The sequence below is a fragment of the Tyto alba genome, unplaced genomic scaffold (assembly GCF_018691265.1).
Source record: "Tyto alba isolate M040663 unplaced genomic scaffold, T.alba_DEE_v4.0 Super-Scaffold_41, whole genome shotgun sequence".
Classification (NCBI taxonomy): Eukaryota; Metazoa; Chordata; class Aves; order Strigiformes; family Tytonidae; genus Tyto; species Tyto alba.
Window position 1 is genome coordinate 11,640,964 of NW_024881317.1, and position 21,789 is coordinate 11,662,752.

Below are 21,789 nucleotides of genomic sequence, written 5' to 3' on the forward strand. Positions count from 1 at the left end.
CTCTTCTCCCAGGTAAGAAGTGATAGGAGGGAGGAAACAGCCTCAAGTTGCACCAGGGGAGGTTTAGATTGGATATTAGGGAAAATGGCTTCACCAAAAGGGTTGTCAAGCATTGGAACAGGCTGCCCAGGGAAGTGGTGGAGTCACCGTCCCTGGTGAGGTATTTAAATGATGTGGTGCTTAGGGAACATGGTTTAGGGGTGGACTTGGCAGTGCTAGGTTAATGGTTGGACTTGAAAGGTCCTTTCCAACCTAAGTGATTCTATGATTAAATAAGACAATGTTAGATTCAGATTAACTAGACTAAGATGCACTAAATAATGCTTACAAATTAAGGCATACAAATTCTTAATAAAATGCTATCACAAGAGAAAAACCCACATACATCTACCTTGGTCCCAATCCCAATTTCAAAATAAGGACATTACCTTGCAGATCTAGTACCAACAATTCTCCTCTTGTATACTCATATGTCCAATGACTGAAAGCTAGCATAACCTCCTCTAGCATGTTAGTTGGAATTATTTCATCACCATTATTGTTGTTATATTTTCTAAACTCTCCGGTCATGCACTCTTCAACTGCAAACCATTGGCCAGCAGAGTGGCAATATAACAGGAAAACTTCCAGGAACCTAGTAAAAAGCATACTTAATATTTCCAAAATAAATGGCAAATATATCATTACTACTAGATTTTTATTTGATTTACCAATAATTTAAATACTTTGAAACAATTATACAAAGTCATTTACATTATCACACTAGGCTAGAATCGGTACAAGAAATATCAGTAGAAAATACTGCCAAGTATAATTCTGTTTGACACATTCATAGTAATGTCCTGAGACATATATCCACATATCAGTCCCTTAATATACTTGATCCATCCGTTAGCAACCCTGTAGGCATTCTTCTGTGTCAAAAAGCATACAACAGAATAGAAGCTTAAAATACACTCACCTTGGAGAGTATGGAATGGATTTGGGCTTCATCTGATTGAAAGCAAAGGTGAGTTTCTGTGCTGCCCTCTGTTGTTGGATTTCCTACAATTCAAATCCCGTATTTCATTAGCCACATTGTATGACAGGGAACATTAAGAAGCCAAAAAGGCAGCAGGAACAGTAACTGTCTATTCCCCCAAGTAACAAATCACTTGCTTTTTAAATTATGTCCACATTTTAGGAGTCTAAGCTTTTTGATTAAGTAAATCATATTGAGGCAGAGTTTTTAACCCTTTAGCTCATACAGAACCCCAGACTAACTTTTTTCTTTTTCTTTAGTAAGTGTATATGGCAGGAGGAGTATGTGGGTGTGTGCACAAGGAGGAGGAATTCCTATTTAACATATAATGCCTATCTATGTTTAGTAATTGACCAGGATAAAACTTACTCTCAAGCACAAGTGTAACACAGTATCCTCCTTATAAATGCTTGACCACGTATTCACAACTTCAGGAAGAAAAGACTTGATGATATAAAGATGTCCTGATTTCAGGATATCATATTCTGACCACGTGCATACTACTTTAAGAGCTCGACGTAAACCTCCTCCCATCTCCTCTTTACTTAAAAATTCAATTTTAGCACAGAGTCCTAGTTGTGACCAGGAAGACATGCTATTGTTCAAGATGCTGGGAGAACTTTCTTCAAGGCGATACACAGTGACTGGTTCACCTGTGTTACAACACAAAAAGCAATTACTGCATTTAATTTTCCAAGTTTAAAATTAAAAGCACTGAAAACAGTTTCTTAGCTTTCAATATGCTGCAATATTAACTTGTTACTCACATCCTGAGTTCACACACACAAAAATTAAACTACCCAGTGAGAGGACCCCTCTCCAACTTCTTTCATACAGCAATAAAGTGGTACAGCAGTTTTGTCTTCCTGATTAAAACTATTAATGACACTGTTCAAGCAGCATTAAGAACACTGAATAAATATTTCCTTACACTTTATGAGTCAAGGTAACTTAAAAGAATCCTTCCCATATAGTTTGTTTTAAAACCTTTTAGTGCAATACTATTATCACTGTGTTACCATTCTTGAGGACAACTAAATCTAGATTTCATAATTAAGTGAGCTGCCCTAGAAAAGGTGTCATACTCATTTATATTTTTGACTGTTGCAAGACAGATACTAGATGTCTTAGTTCACTCGATCTTCAGTTTCACAGTAGCTGTGAGCAAGTTTCACACTAGCTTGATCATTCTATATCAGAAAGAATCTGTACAGGGCTTACTTTTGTTTTCTTACCCAAAAGACTATAGGGAACTAGCCGCCAGTACAGTTCTTACCTCTTGGAGGGACAGGAGTGAATGGAATGCTCTGTGATAACCTCATCAAGTTATTTCTTTCTACAGCTAGAGGAAAAATACAGCATTTGTTAAAGTTTAAGGATCTAGTAAGTGTCACTAGAAATATGAATATTAGTTCAGAAAAGGGACTGACCGGAGTAATAGTAATTGATATCCATGATCGGCTTGAAAGGAGAAGCAATGCCTAAAAGAGATTAAAAAAAAGATACTGTTTGCTACCTGTATTATGTAATAAAATGACTACATGCAAAGAATGCTTGCCAAATAACTAGAGTTTGAAAAGGATTTGCTGTGCCAAAAATTAAGTATTATGCTTAGCTCTTCAGTACCTGGGGGTAGGGAGGAATTAAAAAAACTGTAGTGCTCAGTGATAGGCTATTTATTTAAAAATCCCACTATTATGTGCCTATTAAGTACCAAATTATCAGTAGTTAAATACATTCTCATAGAAGACCCGAACAGTTGCTTATATGAAAAGCTCACAGCTTGTTTATAGCAGAAACAAACTCACCATTCAATGCATCGTCTTCAGATGGCCTGTGAAATGCCACAAAACCAACAGTTATTGCTTCTTAAAAACTTACTTTGTATTCACTGATTTTGACACATCATCCTAGGTCACCTTGTTAACCTCACAGTACTGCTTTTATCCTATTTTTCAAGGGCAGTACAGCTTTCTTAATAACAAAACAGTAATGGAAGGCTGTTAAGTAATCTCATGCTTTTAGAGCTACGCTTTAAACACCACCAAGTCACGCACAACATTATGTAAAGTTTGCATCACAAGAGCTCATTCCCACAGAGGTGCCTTAATTAAAACTTGTTCACAACATCTTACCCTTGTGTTATCAGATTAATAAGGTAATGACTTTAAGAGTTAACTCAGGGGATAATTGTTAACAAGAGCAAAGTCTGCACAGTTTCAGAGAAGGTTTGCAGTTTGAAAGGTCAGGTAAAGACCTTTACCAGGAAGCCAGCTCCTTAATAAGTGTCAACACAGTCATTTTCATTTAAGTGCATGTTTTGCCCTCTGACATGTGACCCTATTAATCTAAATAGAACCTGTCAAAGCATTCCAGTGAACACATTCAGTTATTTATTAGAAAAAAACCCTTAAACCTTGTTTTTTCATGACATGCAACTGAATATGAGTGTAGCCAGACAACCACCAAAAAAAAAACAACCAACCACCAAATCAAAATACAAAGTGATAAAATTGCTCCATTAGTAGAAAGCTTACTTACATTTGACTGCTATTTGAAGGTCTACCTTGTAACCAATCCTTTAAAACAAAGGAAAGGAAAAACAAAGAAGGTTTCACTTTAGTAAGGAAAAATTGGAGGTGGGGTGGTAATGTGTTTTAAGATCTTGCAGTATAGCCGGTTTATCAGAAACCCTTCACCAGGCTGTACTGAACCGCAGTTGAATGGAAAGACTCAAATACAACTGAGGAATGGTAACTACAATTAAAAGAACAGATAAGGCTATATATGCACTAGTTTTATGGATTATATAAATAATTATTTTCTTAAATAAAAAGTTGTGGTTCTTTCCATAAACAGGAAGAAGAATGTTTTCATAATGGGAATATGCACAATATGTAGTAGAGAACGTGCACAGCTTCTTCCCCCAGTCAAAAAAGATCCTGTTCTGCTGCCTCCTTGAACAAATGAGTCCACAGATCAGTGTTATTCTTTATACAATCTGTTTCTTCTCCTTTATTTATTCAGTTTCTAGTTCTGTTTAACAACAACAAAAAAGGCAGATACAAACCGTCAATAAGGGTGCTTTAGAGTCTACTTGCTGAGTGTCTTCACTCGATGGTCTTCTACTCTTGCTGTATACTACAAATTAAAAAGATTTGTAATTAGACAAAGAATGGCATGTCTCATTGTTACTCACCTATTTCCTAATAGAGTGAGCAACTAGGCAGCTTAATGTGGCTCTCAAAAAAAGCCTGATCCATGACTATCTTATTTTTACAAGTACAGTCCTGACTAGTTCATTTACATTTTTATGACTGTAGCTATCGTGGCAAATACAAGCTAACAGAATTAAGCTGGCACAATTAGGAGAACCACTGTGAGATACAGGGGCAGATTTAAGTAGCACTAACCATGAAAATGTTTCAAGATGCTTTAACTTCTTTTGTTTCCTTTGCATCTTCTTAGAATATGCATTATCAACACAATTTAGAGATAAAATTAAGTGACCTGTAAGGACAATGCACTTACGTTGTTCTGAATGGGCTGACAGAAGGTCAGTAAACCCACCGCAAGAACTAGATTGTCTTAGACCACAGTCAGTTTGAAGACCCTACAAAAAAAAAAAAAAAAACAAAACCCACCAACCACCATATATCATTAGTCATCGTTATCACTGTTTTCAACTACTACTCTTCTGGCACACAATCTCCCTGGTTTTCTTTTCTAGGACTATCTAGGATTCTTTTTTTAAAAAAAAAACCTTCTGGATGTACCTCCAATACCTTGCTGCACAAAAATTTACAAGGTAAGTGCATAATTCAGCTAAAATGCTCTTCGCAGCTCTAATATTTTCAGGTGCACATTAAGACTACTGACCCACACTGAAGGAGTTCTTTTAAAAAGAACATTATAAGAGGATACAACTACATAAACGTAGAGATCCAGTGTAAAATACAAGCACTAAGTTCAGCTATTCTGTCACATGCCTTTGTTAGCAATTGATTCTCACTCAAGAACACAGCTCTGGCAGAAACTAAATTTCAGTTTGAACTCACTGAAAATAGGAACAAAATCTAGAGAAGCCTTGCCACATAAAAACTTACAGTTTATGAATGGAATTTCCTCATGGACATACTCCTCGATAATAATTACATATTTTCTGAATATCTACTGAGGTGGTCAGCTTTCGACAACAAAATATATCTTTCGCAAAAAAGGAGAAAGGCAGTTTCATCACAAACTAGAACTACATGTAGACTGGCACAGGGCTGGAATGTTCGTCACAGCCAGCCTATTAATTCCAATGGTTACCTGAATAAAATGTAAATTTCAAGATTTTGAAGAACACAAAACTGGAACTTGAATGCTATGCCCTCACACCTCCTCCTAAGGAATGCACCCACACACACTTAAGCACATGCATACATGCCTGTGTGCATGTATAAGAGAATGTGCATGTGTGTGTGTATACATAAATATATACATATATATATATATGCAGGAAAGACTATTTCTTTACATCCCTAAAGATAAATACTTCACTGGAACACAACACAGAGAATGCACCTGCTGAAAGTGTCTTCTGAAGACCCATTTTTAGGTCTATATGCATTTCAGTGTTCAGCATACATCTTCAGCATCTTACCATCAATGACTGTAGTGCCTACGTGAAAGGTAAGAATAAAACCAGTCCCACCAGTTAAGATGGGACAACTCTAGTACTAATCATGTAAGAACAGCAATACTGTCTGGAAATGCTACTGGAGTTTGCACCCCAATTGTATCAAACGCTGGAACTATTTAGACCTACATCAAGAAGACATTCAGTTGTATTTCTACATAGGTTCAACTGTACAAATTTATTTTGTTTTCTTTTTCTAAATCACGACCAGGGTTTACTTACAGATAATGACATAAGAAAACAGTTCCCTGGCTTTGCTGTAAAGAATACATTTGATATCTGGTGAAAATAATGTCTCCTAATAAACGGAATTCTTTACTTACTTGAAGTCTGTTTGTCTCAATGCCCTCCAATATAGCTTTTTTGAAGTCTTCCTGTTGCTCCTGTTAAAAAAACCCAAAGCAAATTGTAAATGTTGTTACCAAAAAACCCATGCCAAAAATACACATGCACAAAAATCTTTTTGGTTATACATTATACTTATCAAAAGGTCCAGTAGGAGCAACTCAGCAGAACACTGACATTGCAAATGGCCATAATGCTATTCTCAAGTCAGATTCTCCCCTGAATGAGGGGTAACTGCAAATGGTAACTTGTATTTACTAATTTATCTTAACAGCTACAGTAAGAAATATAGCTTTTTTATATATACTATAGCACTTGGAAGACAAGTTTGTTATGATTAATCACTTTTCATTTAGTTATTTTTATTATTCTTTTAAAAAATGGAAATTACACATCATTTCAGTTTATGACAAGTTTATTGGAAAGGCCTTTTCTTCTTGGCAACATACTGAACAATTTTTGTCCCTTTTCAAAATCATATCATCTTGCTCTACAAAATATCATGTAAATCACTGAAATATTCCTAAATGCTGATATTGAAATTTATGAGTGTCAAACATTTCATTAAACACTAATTATGCGAGACATAATTTTATCTTAATTCACAGTTGTAGTCATTTCAGCTTTCATAACTTCAGATCTTGTTTAATATTTCATTAGTATCATGTTATAAAGCAACAGTACTTGATGTGTAGTTAAGGTTGCATGACTTTTCACTAGATATTTTTTAAATCATAAAACAGATACATATTCCTTCCAGGTGGCATTTTGTAACTTCTTTGACTATATTGCTCTTAGACTTGTTCAAAACATATTGTGATGTTACAGTTAAAAAAAAAAAGTTAACCCCATTAACATGTTTGACAAAGTCTTCAATGCTTACCTCAATATCAGCACTTCTTTCTTTAAGTTTGCTTGACGCCTCTTTAAACCGCTGTAACTCCATGCTGTCTCTGTGACCTTTGACACAGTGAATTCAAAAAGAGTATTCAAAATCAAAGGCAACCTTCAATGGTCTGACCATGCCAATAGTTTGCATCACCATAGCAAAGGGTTACAAACCATCTAAGCTGTGTGTGCCTGTTAGCACTAGAAAAGACTTTCCAAACGCACTAAAGTAAAAATCAGAGTAACAAAATATTAATATGAAACTATTGCTTTTCCAACATTAAGGCATGGATTATCACATTTTAAAAAGTAGAACTAAGGCTTAAAAATTTTACTGAAGCATATGTTCCTCACATGAAAGGAACAGGGCAGTCTGAATCACAGTATTTTTGTGTATGTATGACAAATGAAGGAAAAGCAGAGAGTTTTCTTTAGGTAGCTTTTACAATATACCCTTCATCCTCTCAGCTGCAAGAAATACTTTTCAGAATTTTACCAAGCATGTGGCTTTATAATGAATTAAAGTCTACTTGGATCCACAATGGAAAGCTGCACCGTATCACGAGTTTTATAGAACATGGACAGTAAGAATGAAGAGTATGTTCTAAATGCTAGAGATGTCAGAGGACCATACACTAAAAATTTGGGTCTAGTAAAATAAGTATAGTTAGTATTCAAAGTTATTAGTGGTAAAGTATATTTGAAGATGAGGTAAGAATTACACAATCACTGTCCATTATATCTGTTTAGTCTTGCTTTCTGAATTTTAAAAAAGTTTTCTTTTTTTAAACCATGGGGAAATTAGCTAGTGAGTGTACAAATATGTACTCTTCCTACACATATACAAATCTAAAAATGCTAACGCATGTAGGTAACTTCTCAGAACGCCAAGTTTCACAACAGTAGAATAAACTCTTGTCTAAAGATTTAATTTTTTACATCTTCAACAAACCTTTGGAAAACACTGAGACATCCCTGAACAACTAGGGCAAGACAACACTTCTGCAGGCAACCTGACAATTCCAGATTGTGATCTTCTGTTATACACTGAGTGTACTTAAAGCATTATCTGTTTTACAGAAATCAGTTAGTAAACCCACACCTGTGTTTTGCAATGAATCTGCCACTGTTTTACTGTTCAAATATGTAGGTGACTAACCAAAACCATGACTTTTTTACTGTTAAGCAAAACTTGAGGGCAGGCATAATGCTGTATTAAATAAAAGGACTTTGGAAGCTTCCAAAACAACTGCCAAAAGATACATTAGCCTGGGCAACAGTGGAAGATCCCAGTTATAACAGTGTTTAGAAACATAGTATAGGAGGATCCCTCAGCTTGACACAGATACCACAAAGATATTTGTCCAGGAGTCCATGAGCCTAAGAATTCTTCTGTAATTACGTCAAGAAATAGACAATATTTTTGATTTATGCAATGAGAAGGTAGGAGCTTTATAATGAGTTACAAAAAGTTTGTCTACAATGCCCGTACCAAGTTGTAGAGCTAATTGCACAGAACTGCTATACTTAACAACTGACTAATGTTTTTCAGAAAAATATTGTCTATGTGACAGAATTATAAGGAAATTATAATTTAAGTAAAAAAAAAATTCAAGCAACATAGGGAAATTAGAGATGTTAAAAGCATAAAAAAGCAGAGCAAAATGGTAGAATAAAGTCACCTGCAACCGGAATACACCCAAAATACTATACAATTCTTGATAAGTCAAACCTTGTGGCTTAGATTTGGTCCACAGTTTATGAAGCAGTCCCATAAGGATGTTAGAACATAAATCCTGGTTTTGTAGTTCCATTGCATAGACATGCTGACTTTTGGAAAGTTCATCTTTAATATTCAATTTTCCATGTGAGCCGTCACAGTTGGATGTTGACGTCAAGTTGCCAGTTGACAAAGAGAACTTCATTTGGGGGTTGTTCTTCGATAAGTTGACAGAGGACTGATGATCACATTTGTCAACTCTGCAGCTGTAGTTATCATTAGTGTCACTCTCATCATGAATAAAACCACAATTAACGTATCCTCCATTTTCAACACAAGGTTGGGTGAAAGCAAGGCAAGCAGAGCCAGAAGCAAGAGGATAAGAGCAGCTAATAATGACTTCAGGACATTCAGAATCTACTTTGTTATACTTACCCACAAACGCACCAAATTCTACATTATTATCTCCTTCTGTAGCCTTAGAGAAAACAGTCTCCTCATGCTTTGCTGAAGAATCCAGCTGACTTTTGCAACTAGGCCGAGATGGAGTGCTAACAAAAAATTTAGCGGTTGGGGACGTTACATGTGGCATGCTGTTGGATGAATTGCCTAATTTTTTACTTTTACTAATGGATTTTGAGATGTCTGTGGCCTGTATTCGTTGGCGAAGTTCAGGAGGGGAAATAGCATTTGAAAATAAGGCACTGCCTGAGGAACCTGCCTCTTGAAAGTTTATTTCATCTCTTCGGGAAACTGGAGCTAACTCCTGACCAATTGTCTTATGTTGGACTTCTTTTTCATCACGTATGGAAATGTGACAGAGTAAAGCATTATTACTTTCAAGGCCTCCTTGTGGAAAAGAACCGAAGACATTTCCAATGCTGTGCTTTTTCCACACAGAAGATCTTAGAGAGCCATCCTCAATGAGGTTTTGTGCCAAATGTTTTGAAATGCTCAATTCCCGTGTGATTTCATTATGAACCTTGCTAGCTTCTGAAGCTTTCTGTGCAGTCAGTGTTTTCAGAGTGTCCACAGTTAGAGCAGAGAGATCCTGTAGGTGGCCAATCTGTGAATCTAAAGACTGTAATGATCGTTTTATGTAGTTGACACGATCACCAACTTCCTTTATCTGAATGCACATTTGTTCCACCCTACGAAAAATCAAATTATAAAGTAGCTATGAAAGATATTTTATCAATATGCAAACGGAACATCTTTGCAATCCTTTCTGCCCATTTAATAAGGTAAAAAACCTGTGAAATTTCAAGATGGTATACACTATAGTATTGGACATGCACATCAACAGAGTGCCTACAGCACTTTTGCAAATTTATCAGTTTATGAAAACATCATGAGAAATTAAATAATACCATTGCCTCAGATTACCGAGTGCTGCTACAGATGAGGAAGCATCAATCACATTATAAGTTTCTGTATAGCACTGGAAAGACATAATCTAAATTTTGCATAAATACTTATGTTCTTGAGCTGCACTTTACCACCCTTGAAGTACAAAAGCTTGTGAAAGTTCTAAGCTTCTCTATTCAGAAATTTTATTTGTAAATATTATACCGTTCAAATGTGACTCGAATCCTCTCCTCACTTCCAGAATGAAATTTATCATCCTTTTCATTGAAATACATCTCAACACACAGCTCCTCAAAATCATGAAGTTTCTTTTGATCTTCTTCTGTCAGGAAGAGTTCTAAAGAGTGATTAAACAGTTAAGAAGATGCATATGTAGTGAAGTAGTACAAGTGCTGGAAACTAATAGCCATAACTTTACAAAGGGTGTTAAAAATAAAAATTAAAACAAAAACAACAAGAAACTCACAGTGCCACCTAGGACCCTTCCTCTCTCCTTGCTAGAAAAAAGTTCAAGGTCAAAATTTCTGCTAAAATAAAACCAAAAATAGTAATTCTGAGAGGATTGTGCACAATATTATAATTCCTTATGCTCCTATCCTCCAATGTGCCTTTTTTCTTTCAGGCAGAAGCTAGATTCTTTAGCTGGATTTTATCTTCTGTGGAACTTTCCCCCCTCTCCCCCCTTTTTTAAATTTTCAAATTGTTTCCAATAAGAAGTTTGCCAGAAAGAAAAAAAAAAATCTTCCCCTATTAACACTAATAGGAGATCTAATCTTGTTTTTTTGTTAGCTTGTTTTAGTCGTAAATTAGTTTGACTGGAAATTCCTAGGGGTTGCGCATTATGCCCTTCATAAAAACACTGGGAATTTGAACAGAAGTAGAGTCATAATCAAGATTAAAACCATTGAAAACTAAGACCTACTTCAACTTGCTTGAGAATATACATTACAACCAAGAACATAGCACTTTTCTGACAGTTTGCTTTAATCATAACAAAAAAGTTACTGCAATTTTTTGGATAATAACTGTTCATACTTGGCCCATCTGAAGTCTTGTCTGTCTTTCTTCTTTTACATATACAACAGAACAGGGAAGCCATGTGGCTAAGAATAATAAGTGGTGGAGGCAGAACAGGTTTTTCATGGTAGGCCATAATGAAATGATAGCGTTGATACTTCCACACAATGTTTGAAATTGCCTTGACTTGTAAATACACGTTGCTGAAAGGGAACAGAAAAGTATTAACAGATGAAGATGTTTTTTGAGGTGGTGGGAGGGTGTGTCAGGGGGAGGTTGGTGTTTGGGTTTGGTTTTGTTTAGTTTTTTTAAACATTTTGATAACAACCTTGAATTCTGAAGCTAGTTAAGAGACAAAAGCAAATGCTTGGTTTTTACTGCAGAATTATTTTAGTGGAAGTTGGAAACACATTCAACACCATGATCCAAAGCAAAGAGAAGGCTAAAAAATTCTCCCATTTGGTAACATCTCAGTACCTTTCCTCAGAAATAAATTACACAGATCAAATTTCAAGTTTGCCAAACAGAAAAAAATAATAATTATTTCTAACTAAACCAAGATTTTTATATCCAACCATGTTAATTCTGCAGTCTGCCATTCTTCAGTGTTAGTGGTGAGCTACATATTCCCATAAATTAAACACTTGCAGAGAACTGTAAAGACAATTTACTCTACTACAGTTTGACTCAATCAACCAGAGAACGTTAAATAAATTTAGGAGCACCAGTCAATATACAGACGAAGAAACAATTTGGTTGTTTCCTGTCAAAGAGAAGTGAAAAAATGCTTTCAAATTCTCTAAAACTTCTGATTCCCCGGCCTCGTAGATGTGACATATACCAGTCACATTGCACACTTCCCTACTTAATCATGGGCTTACAGTGATGAGACAAAGATCAGCCTTCGAACCTGAAAGTACTTCCAGCAAATGGGATTGCTTTGAACTGGCATCAGTTCTTCTTATCTCGTCATCTTATTGCAGTGAAATAGAAACTTATCGAAACATTAGCAAAAATTAACAATTATCCATACACTTACTTGAAAAACGCAATAAGGAGATTAACCATAATTATGTACTGTACAAAGAGGTAGACAGCTTGAAGAAACGGTGTCAACCATGTTCCTGGGCCACAGAGATGAGCAACCTTTTCATCAGAATTATTTGCACATACTGTGTTGGGGAAAAAAAGACACAGAGAAAATACATGCAACTTTTAAAACTCCCAGCAGGTATAGACAGGGGGAAAAAAGATGACTTATGAAGATTGCAACAAATAACTATCATGCACTGGTTCTGCAATTCAAAATGTCTCCATGCATTTAGGAGTATAGTAGAAAAACACAGGAGACAAAGTTTCTGGTTAATACTATGGTATAATCATATTATCGGATTTAAAAAAAAAAAAAAAAAAAAGCATAATACTCCACCACAGCCAAAATTTTCACGAGAGCTGTAGGGGGGAATTTCAAAATTCTGCTAGGAATAGCCTTGTGAGAAACTGTGATTAAGTAGAGTTGTCATTCTAAGCCACTCAAGCTTTAGAAAGGATAACGAAGAAGTCAAGTCAAGAAGTTATATAGTTGCAACCCACGAAGAAGAGATAATCCAATAAATGGAATCGATGTCAACAATATTAAGCATTTCATTTCTTAAAATTACAATTTCATAAGACCTTGGGAAGAACGTATCAGAGTAAGTTTTCTCCTTCCAAAACTGTAGTGTCTTACCATCAATTTCATAGGCATACACTTCACCAAAAATCATCCAGTATGGATGAAACACAATATCTCTAGCAAGAGTCCAAGACGGTGACTCGTCAGGATACAAAATTGCCTTCCTGGGCACACCAAAACTAAGTAGTACAAGTGCCATAATCACCACGATGTAAAACATGTTGGCCACCTATTAACACAAAAAAGTCAGTTAACCCACAAGGTCATAATTATGATTTTACAACTTTAAACACTTTAACAGTGACAGTGTAAGCTTGTTGAATTCTCTGTATTATATAAGGAAAAGAGTCTAGGACACTTAAATTTCAGTCAGGAAATTTTGTTAAATAACAAAACTTGTAAAAAGAACTTGGGTTCTTCCTGTCTTTTCTTACAGCCTATTTAGTATCTTTAGCCAAAGGCAACTGAGAGTACTTCCTTTGTAAATATGTACTATGTGGATGAGTAGCAGCTGATAAAGAGAAACATTCCTTCCTACATGCACTCAGCAGCTGCACAAAACGCAGAGGTAGTTTTCCAAGGGCTGAAACACAGAACCTATGCCCCCTGCAAGACATCAAAGTGCAAAATGAGCACCTTAATGCCTTCATTTTTGAGGAATGGCAGGGTTCAACTTTGTAGGGAGCACTTTATAGGGAGGAGAGAAACAAATATCTCTTCCACCTTCATATATACAGTTCTCAAGCCTTTAAAATCTTTTTTTAAGATTTAGAATAGCTCAGTGACAATAAAGCTATTTATTTTTAAATTTAAACACTATTTCTTGTGTCAGAAAAGACAAGAACAGAGTCACTATCTGTCCTGTTTTCCACAGCACAAAATATGAAGATGCTTTAGGATATAAAACAAGTTAAAGTCTTGCACTAGAGAGCACAAAGGCAAGAAAATCAACTGTAAATAAATCTCAGACCCAACAAGGAAGCAATGTTAGATGAATCAAGAGAAAGGCATCATATTCATTTAAGTCTGGCGTCTAAGAACAAAACAGACCAGAGAAGGAAGATTTGCCAGCTTTTCACGGATATGTGACAGAAAAAGCTGCGTAACAAATGAAATCTTCTAATCAGTGGTTGTTTTGGAACACATTTAAATTATATTCCAGCTAACTAATTCTGCATGGAGTTGTTGGCATATTACACCGGGATAAGAAACCTTTTTCTAAATAAAACTTGAGAAAAGTTGTAAATAAATGCAGCAAGAAAAACTTATTTCAGTTGTGGAAATAAAACAAACAAACAAACAAACAAACAAACAAACAACAAAAGTAGTACTTACCATTTTCCCAATCATCATAACATAGGGGCCAGCCTGTTGATTTACAGCTAGAAAATCCAGTAATCGCACATACCAAAAAATTATATTGAGACAGTATGTTATTCTTCCAGCAACAAAGACATAATTTTCTCTGTAAGTGTTTTCACCAAAATTCCCCTTTGCTCCAAATCTTAACGCAAACCCAATGAAGAAAGTGACAATGGCAACTGTGTCACTGATATTGAAGTAATCACTGAACCATACTTTAATCTTCTGATTAATCTTCCCAGCCTCTGACATAAAAATCTGCAATAAAAATAGAAGTCAGATCTGCTCACATTTATTGCACATGGACCAACACTGAAATATATGAATCACTAACATTTTTATACTTCCAAAACCAAAATACCTATTCAAATGGATAACTGTTTTAGACTGAGGAATCAAAACCAGTGTTTAACTGTGGTGTCAGCTTCCCAACAAGGTCAAGGAGTATGTATGTTTCCTTCTGTCCAAACAATTATAAGGGAATTTTGGCTTGGGGTTTTTTTTGGTGTTGTTTTTTTTCCTTTTGAAGCAGTTACTGTTACAAAAAATAAGCCCTACTTTCTGCCCCTTCAGTTGGGCCTGAGGTACCAGGTTAATGAACTAACTTTCTCTCTCTTTTAAAAAAATCTTACAGAACTTCTCAAAAGCCTCTTGCTGACCAGCAACATTGTAGTTGTGATAGCTATCCTGTTTTGATAAAGCTTTTTGTTTTGTCATCTTGGTCATAGCATAGTGGTAGGGTTTGACTGACACTAATAAATAAATACACATTTCACCCCTCAGAAAAGTAAGTTTGTTTACTTCATTACAACTTGGGGGGGTGAAATTTTAACAACAACAACAAAACAGACCAGGATGTTATTGCCAGTTTCTTGAAATTTAGGAGGAAAAAAGTCCACCTCCTTCTAATAGTCCTCCATTTCTTCCCCATTGGAAATAGAAGAAAAATAAGCTAAGTCCAAACAGGAGGCCAAGAAACACTGCTATTTAAACTAGCAGCCTATAGCAATGCTTAAGACAAAGGTACTGCATCGTGTACTCTGATACTTAAAGATTCCTAGGTTCCCTTGTTTATAAACAGAGTTTAAATCATACTGTTTTAATTGTCAAAGAAAACTAAAATCCCAGATTGTTACAGGCATACCTCACGAATTTTCTCAATTGCTGATGTGAAAATGTAAGCAATAACAATCCACTCCTGGACGGACGGTAATTCTTCCATTTTTACAAGAACCACAAATGTGTAGAGCATGAGGAATCCTAAGTATGCCAACTGAAAACAGCAATAAAAGTTACACATACAATTACTGAAGAGTTATTTATAGATGTACATGGAAGCTTTTGATGTGGTATACAATAAAAGCTTCAAGTAGGATTACAGTACTGTATTTACCCCTTTAAGCAGACAAGTTATTATTTATAAAGGGATACAAACATTTTCTTCTTAGAAGAGGAAAAATAGTTGTATTAAGCTATTTATTGTTAGCAAAGCTTTGTTCTTATTACAGCTATTTTTCCATTAATATAAATTTTAGAGTTTCTATTACAGTAATTAAACAAAGCTGTGCATTAACACTTTAGCCTAATAAATTATTATATAATTCCTGCTACCAACTGATGAAAATACTCAGGCCAGAATTAAAATGCTAACTACTTTCTTAGCTTAAGAAAACATAACAAAAACAAACCCCCAAGTATTTCTCAAAGCCAACATCATGAACTTACAAAAAAACCCCAAACCATAAAGCACTGCATGTGCATATGCAGTTTTTCAAAATCAAGTACTTCTCACTTCCAGCTTAGCAAGGTAAGGGCTTTTTTATTTGTTTGGTTTTTTTTTTTTTTTTTTTTTTTTTTTTTTTTTTTTAAAGTGTTTAGAGTTTGATTCAGGTCACAGAGCCATACATTGGGAAAAGAACCCCAAAACCTGCATTAGATTTCCAGATAAAATAGACATTACACAGAAGAAAACTCACCGTATTAAACCAAAACTTCACAATTGGTGCATGATAAAATGCATAAAATTTCTGTGTAATTGGAAGTCTTTTAGGTTTTGCTGGAGTCTCCATATCATGCTTTTCTAAAGTAGTGTCCAAGATTCTTACTTCCTTAAATACTTCCTAAAATGAAAGGACTGTTAACTTCATACAGAACTACATGCTTCTGGACACTCATTTAAATTCTCATTTTGATTTTAAAATGTAATTATTTATTTAAAGTTAGAAATATTGGTTTTAGTATATCCCCCTGCCCCACATTACCATAGGTATTTCATCTGCTGCATTCTGGAAGTTGTTTTCGCTATCATCCATTGCCATTTGATGTGCATCTTGAGATTGAGGAATATGTGACATTTCAGCTTTGGTCTTATATTCCAACAGTAGTATAGCAGGAGGGAGTAAAATACTCAGTATCACCTGGAAAAGTTGAAGACTAAGTACAAATAGTTCGCAGCTACATTAAAGTAACAGAATACATGAACACACAGAATATGCTCTGAAAATATATTATCCAAATTTCAATTGCTTGTTATTAAGAAAAAAAAAAGGTAGAAAATAATTAGTTATTACGTATATACACACTTAGGAGGCTAAGATCACATATACAGATCATTCCTTGACTTGGATATATAGGAAAGGGGAAGAATCAACAAATTCCAAACCTAAAAACCACTAGAAATAATATACTCCAAGCCTGAAGATCCACAGATGTTCTGTTTACACTCTGTTCTTTAATCCACTCCCAGAAACTCTGGAACTGTGTACTGTCAAGGTTTATTTAAAAAGCATGGATGAGTGGAGATTGTGGTTTTATTTGGGGGGTGGGAAAGGGGTGGTGGTGGTGGTCTGCTTGTTTTGGGCTTTTTTTCAACTTCTGGTAGAAAAATGAGCAAAGGTATGGATGAAGAGAGTATGCAAGAGCTATTTATTGTCATTAGCCTGTTAGAAAGGAAGCAAGAAAATGGTTAACCAGTTATCAAGAGGATTTTAGTATACCACAAGTTAAATGATGCTTGCAGATATTTTGTAGGAAAGTTTTATTTCATTATATTCCTAGCAACAATTAGGTTTTGGTCCAACATCTCAAAGAAATATGCAACTCCCATTTCGGTTCAATTGCTCTATATCACAAAGGGCACCATCAGAACACCTATCCCTGATTTGCCTACCCTTGTTTCACTCTGTGACCTGCTTCAGCTCAATTTCTTCCTCAAAATTAGATATACACAAAGCTTTTCTATATCAAGTCTTACGTGCTGCCTGTAAAAAGCCAAAATGCATGGAACTATATTCTTACAGTGGGTTTTCTGTCTGTTAAGGTTTTTTACCACTATGTTTTTAGTAGTGGATTAGTATTCACATGATCTCTTTAAGCCTCTGATTAAAGGCTACTTGCCTGATTTTTGCCTTCTATATTTCTGTACCTTATTTGAAAAGATAATAGACTGTCAAAAGAAGAATTTACAATAAATACTTCCAGTTTTGATTATGTTATAGGAGATTGTTTTACAGGATTTATTAACATAAGCTATGGTTGTGAAAGCTTTATATTAATAACATTTAAACACATGCTTTTCTTCCATTTAAACATAAATTCTGTTGGTTCTTTTTACACCAATAAACCGCAACAATGCTTACTTTGTACCATGAATTCTTCCTCATATTCAGCCTTCCCATCCACATATCTGATAACAACATCTGTGTACAAGTATGTGCCACAAAAGGACGAAGCCTCGATGACACTGCTAGCTTCAGACAAGTTGAGTTGCTCCAGTTTTTAAGCTCGTAGGTTAATAATTTCATTGCCATAGTTTCGTCTTGTCGGAAGGACTGTTCCAACAGTTCAACTGCCAGTTGACCAAACTCACTAGAACGAATTAAAATCAACAAAACAAAATTTAGTATCTACAGAAATGACCTTGAGTTTAGGTCAAATTTTCTTGTACAATCAAATTCCCAGAGGCACAACTTGAAGGGACTACTACCTGTCCCTTCTGTAGAGATCTACTGGACAGTAATTTGTAACTACAACATATGAATCTGTGACTTCTATTAAAAAACATATGTAAGCTACAAACAGCTGTTAAAACATGCAAGGAAATTACATGGAAGTAAGAAAATGGCACATTCAGTATCATTTTAAGTTAACTATAAAACATGACTTGTAACAGCTCTCAATAGAGAGAAATATCTAATACAAAACTTCTACTAGAGTTCCACTTAATCATTTTTGCAAAAAGGAATTGTCTTCATGCTAAGCGAACCGTTTGGGTTTTGTTCATATACAGCCCACTGCTTTTACTGTAAATTTCAAAGAAAGATCTTTAATGATATAAATGTAATTTACTTGGAATACTGTTTCAGTTCTTCTGAAGTATCATCAACAAGGTCACTTTGTTTTGCTTCATATGCCATTGAACGATACACTTTGCAAGCAACTAAGGCTTTTGCCATGGACTCCTCCCCATGCTGCCAGAAGAAGAGGGCCATCTTCTGCCTCTTCATTAACACCGCCCAAAGTAACAGCTCATTGAGAGGATAAGCAAAACGTCTTGTTTCAGGATCATCTATGTCTACTATTTCATCTTTGGTTCTTTTCTTTTTTCCCTCTTCTGCACCAGTGTCAATCTTTAAAATAAAATCAGAAAGTTACATTTTAAATATCTAAACTTGGTCATTACATAACTTGAAATAAAATTCTGAGTGATCCAGTATCAAATTATATATAATTATAAAAAGGAAAAATAATTTCTCAAGACTTGAAAAGCAGCTGGAACTTTATTCCAAAACTTCAGTTGAGTCCAATCCATTTTAATAACAGGGAGACTGAATTATTTTGATTTATAGATCAAAAGAAAAGCAATAACTAATACAGTTACATACAAGTGAGGAAACTCACGGAGACTGTGGACAGTAACACATGGCGAAATCTTGCTCCATCTACAACAGCTGAGTGATTCCCCTCCCCCATTGCTAGAACTGTGCCAAAGTTAAGCTTTTTGCTCCCTAACATATCAAAGTTTATCCAGAAGACTACTATGCAGAAAGATAAACACTCTTTACAGAATCCTTGTAAGCATGCTAGAGAGTTTATAAACAAGTACAAAAGCAAGGCTGACGTTCCAGCTTTACCAAAGTCAGTAAAACTGCTGCTACTCAGACTTCAGTGGCACTTGGATTTCAACCAGATTCTCCACTCTTAACTACTTAAAATAAACCCCACCACATTCCCCTCACACATCCGTACCTTTGGTTTGTATGGCTGCGCTGTTTTGATGAAGTGATTATGACGCATTTTTTCTTTTTTGTCTGCCCGGTTACCAAAAGACTCATGGCTTTTACACATCTGAGGAGTAGTATTTGAAGGATTTCGCCCAGATCGCTGCAACAAGAGTAAGGGGAATGGGTTTGGTTTGGTTTCTTTACTCTTACCTACTAGGGATTATAAAACTGTTTATAGCTAGATACTTAGTTGAGCAATTAAACAGTTACTTTGCTTCTGAACCAGTCATGAACTCGTATAACAGCAACAACCAGGACTTCCACAGGATATTTAACAAGTATTTTGTTCGTTTTGATGTTTTGTTTTGTTTTTTTTTTTAAGAAGTCACAAAGTAGCCTGTTATACTAGTTTTACAAGAAGCTAAGACACCTGCATCCCAAGCCCTGGTGAACCTGCATGTTTAGTGTCTATTCTTCCCCTATGAGTAGGAAAAGAGGGAGTAACAGAGATGGAATTTAGATGTGCTAGAATAAGGAGCAGAAAAACAAAACCTTTTGTTTGCCCTTAAACCCAGAACAGCTACCAGCTGCCCTTATAGACCTTACTACTGCCTTTACAAGAACCAGTCCATTGACAAGAAGAGCAAAACAGTATGGATTCAGTTTTTCTCCAAAATGTGTAGGTTTTTTTAATTGAGAAAATATGAATCAGCATGTCCAGTTGTCCAACTGCCACATACCCGATTGTTCCCGCTGAGACTATTGTATATAGCTCTAAAGCGTTTTCTTGTATAGGTGCATCTATAGGTTCCTCCCATCAGATATTCAATAACAAGCCCCACATCAATCAGGTTGATTTTATATCCTGGAGGAAGATTTCCCTAGAAATATAAAAGGCATTTTTAGTATTTCAAATTATAATCTTAAACTTGCTGAGAGTATTTCTACATGGTACATCACAGCTCTAAATAAAAAACAAATTAAACCTTTCATGATTAAAACCCCAAATATCTATGCGGATCAATATTTATCAGTTTCAAAAAAGACAAGGCTATACCTTCTTTTCTGTATGATCTCCCCTAGCACGGTAGATGTTCATTTGGGGACGGGCGGACTGATTTTTTAGCTATTGTTTTAGCAGCCAAAACTACTCCTAGCTGGGAGTATTAGTTTCCAACCCCCCGCAAGAAGGAGAACAATCACAAGTAAGACGAAAAAGACAACACTCATTGCATTTAACATCTTTCTGCCAGCAGGGCACAGCATAAAACAGCAAGTATTGGAAACAACAGAATGTCTCCAGAGGTTGTTTAATCTTATGTTTATTAACTAGGTTTTATTGTAAATAGTAAATTGACAGTCAAACATAAGAAACCATCAGAAAACTAACACTGCTAGTTTGACAGATTTTTACATTTACAGCATACCTGTTTGACATCCCGAACAAGATGAAAGAGTGTTGGGTTAGTTGGGCCTTGCTTCTTTATAAAAAAGAGGGGACAAAAATTTGGAATGAGAAATTAGAGTGCAATGACAACATGAGAAGATTACAGTAAAGCCAAATATTTTTTGCATGTTTGCTCAAAAAAACAACCAAACAAACAGCCATCAAATAAATGCAAATATTTCAAACTACCATATTAGCTAAAGACTATTTTCTTTTTTGTTGCATTTTACTTCTGTTTTAATTTGGGACATAATTAATACACTCACAGTTTATCCAAACAGTAAACACCCACACACCCACCCACCCCCCAAAAAAAACCAACCAACCAACAAACCAACAAAAAAATAGAATGCAAACAGCAGCATTATGGATTTTTTATATTATTAAAATATAATATTAGAGAGACAAGTTTTAACAAATAAACACTTTAATTTACAGGAACACACACAGACTGATATTCATGTTTACAGCATTGCAGGATCCATAGTAAAAGCTCCCTTACTTTTTGAATTCTTAGTCTGAACATTTCCTCTTTTTACCAAAGTAGATTTTGATTCCTTCTCCAATTTCCTATGAGTGCATGAACTGTTACACTTTTAGACATATGGTTACCCTAGCTCCCATAGAGAACTCAATTAAAAGCACATCAAGTGTGCAAAAGTAACAGAATAAAAGGCTAATTAAAATAAAAAAAAAAAAAAATCAACAAAAAAATCCTGATTACATGGGCTCCCTTACAGAGCTAAAGATTCCCTTTTTTTTTTCTTTGATCAAAAACAGATAATGAGAAAATTAACGTAAGTCTAAGTCATATTTGTATACTACTTGAATTAGCTACTTTTTGGTGGAAGGCTTTTTGGTTTGTCCTGTTAGATACTTAGTGTTACACAAAATTACCTTAAAATTCTTAAATCAACACCTGTGGCAACAAAATTTTTCTAAGTAATATTTATAACAATGCAGGTTCACAAAATAAACTATTTTTACAGCTATTATGATAATATTACCTGCCATAGACAGAATTCATCTTATGAAGCCCT

The 21,789-nt window shown here is 35.2% G+C and overlaps 1 protein-coding gene across 1 annotated transcript in view; it reads right to left on the reverse strand.

The window, feature by feature from the left end:
- TRPM7 (transient receptor potential cation channel subfamily M member 7) overlaps window positions 1-21,789 on the reverse strand; it is a 62,029-nt gene that overhangs the window by 3,210 nt on the left and 37,030 nt on the right. Inside the window, exons 13-37 of the mRNA XM_042803745.1 lie at window positions 20,730-20,783; window positions 20,043-20,183; window positions 19,328-19,462; window positions 18,428-18,708; window positions 17,719-17,947; window positions 16,342-16,497; window positions 16,057-16,200; window positions 15,225-15,353; window positions 14,054-14,338; window positions 12,773-12,947; window positions 12,083-12,215; window positions 11,062-11,246; window positions 10,231-10,363; window positions 9,094-9,809; window positions 6,934-7,010; window positions 6,029-6,088; window positions 4,553-4,634; window positions 4,092-4,162; window positions 3,563-3,600; window positions 2,830-2,855; window positions 2,452-2,502; window positions 2,298-2,363; window positions 1,391-1,674; window positions 962-1,044; window positions 429-634 (exon numbers count right to left, since the gene is read on the reverse strand). Of these exons, the coding sequence (XP_042659679.1) occupies window positions 429-634; window positions 962-1,044; window positions 1,391-1,674; window positions 2,298-2,363; window positions 2,452-2,502; window positions 2,830-2,855; window positions 3,563-3,600; window positions 4,092-4,162; window positions 4,553-4,634; window positions 6,029-6,088; window positions 6,934-7,010; window positions 9,094-9,809; window positions 10,231-10,363; window positions 11,062-11,246; window positions 12,083-12,215; window positions 12,773-12,947; window positions 14,054-14,338; window positions 15,225-15,353; window positions 16,057-16,200; window positions 16,342-16,497; window positions 17,719-17,947; window positions 18,428-18,708; window positions 19,328-19,462; window positions 20,043-20,183; window positions 20,730-20,783 (3,940 nt within the window). The remainder of the gene's footprint in view (window positions 1-428; window positions 635-961; window positions 1,045-1,390; window positions 1,675-2,297; window positions 2,364-2,451; window positions 2,503-2,829; window positions 2,856-3,562; window positions 3,601-4,091; window positions 4,163-4,552; window positions 4,635-6,028; window positions 6,089-6,933; window positions 7,011-9,093; window positions 9,810-10,230; window positions 10,364-11,061; window positions 11,247-12,082; window positions 12,216-12,772; window positions 12,948-14,053; window positions 14,339-15,224; window positions 15,354-16,056; window positions 16,201-16,341; window positions 16,498-17,718; window positions 17,948-18,427; window positions 18,709-19,327; window positions 19,463-20,042; window positions 20,184-20,729; window positions 20,784-21,789) is intronic.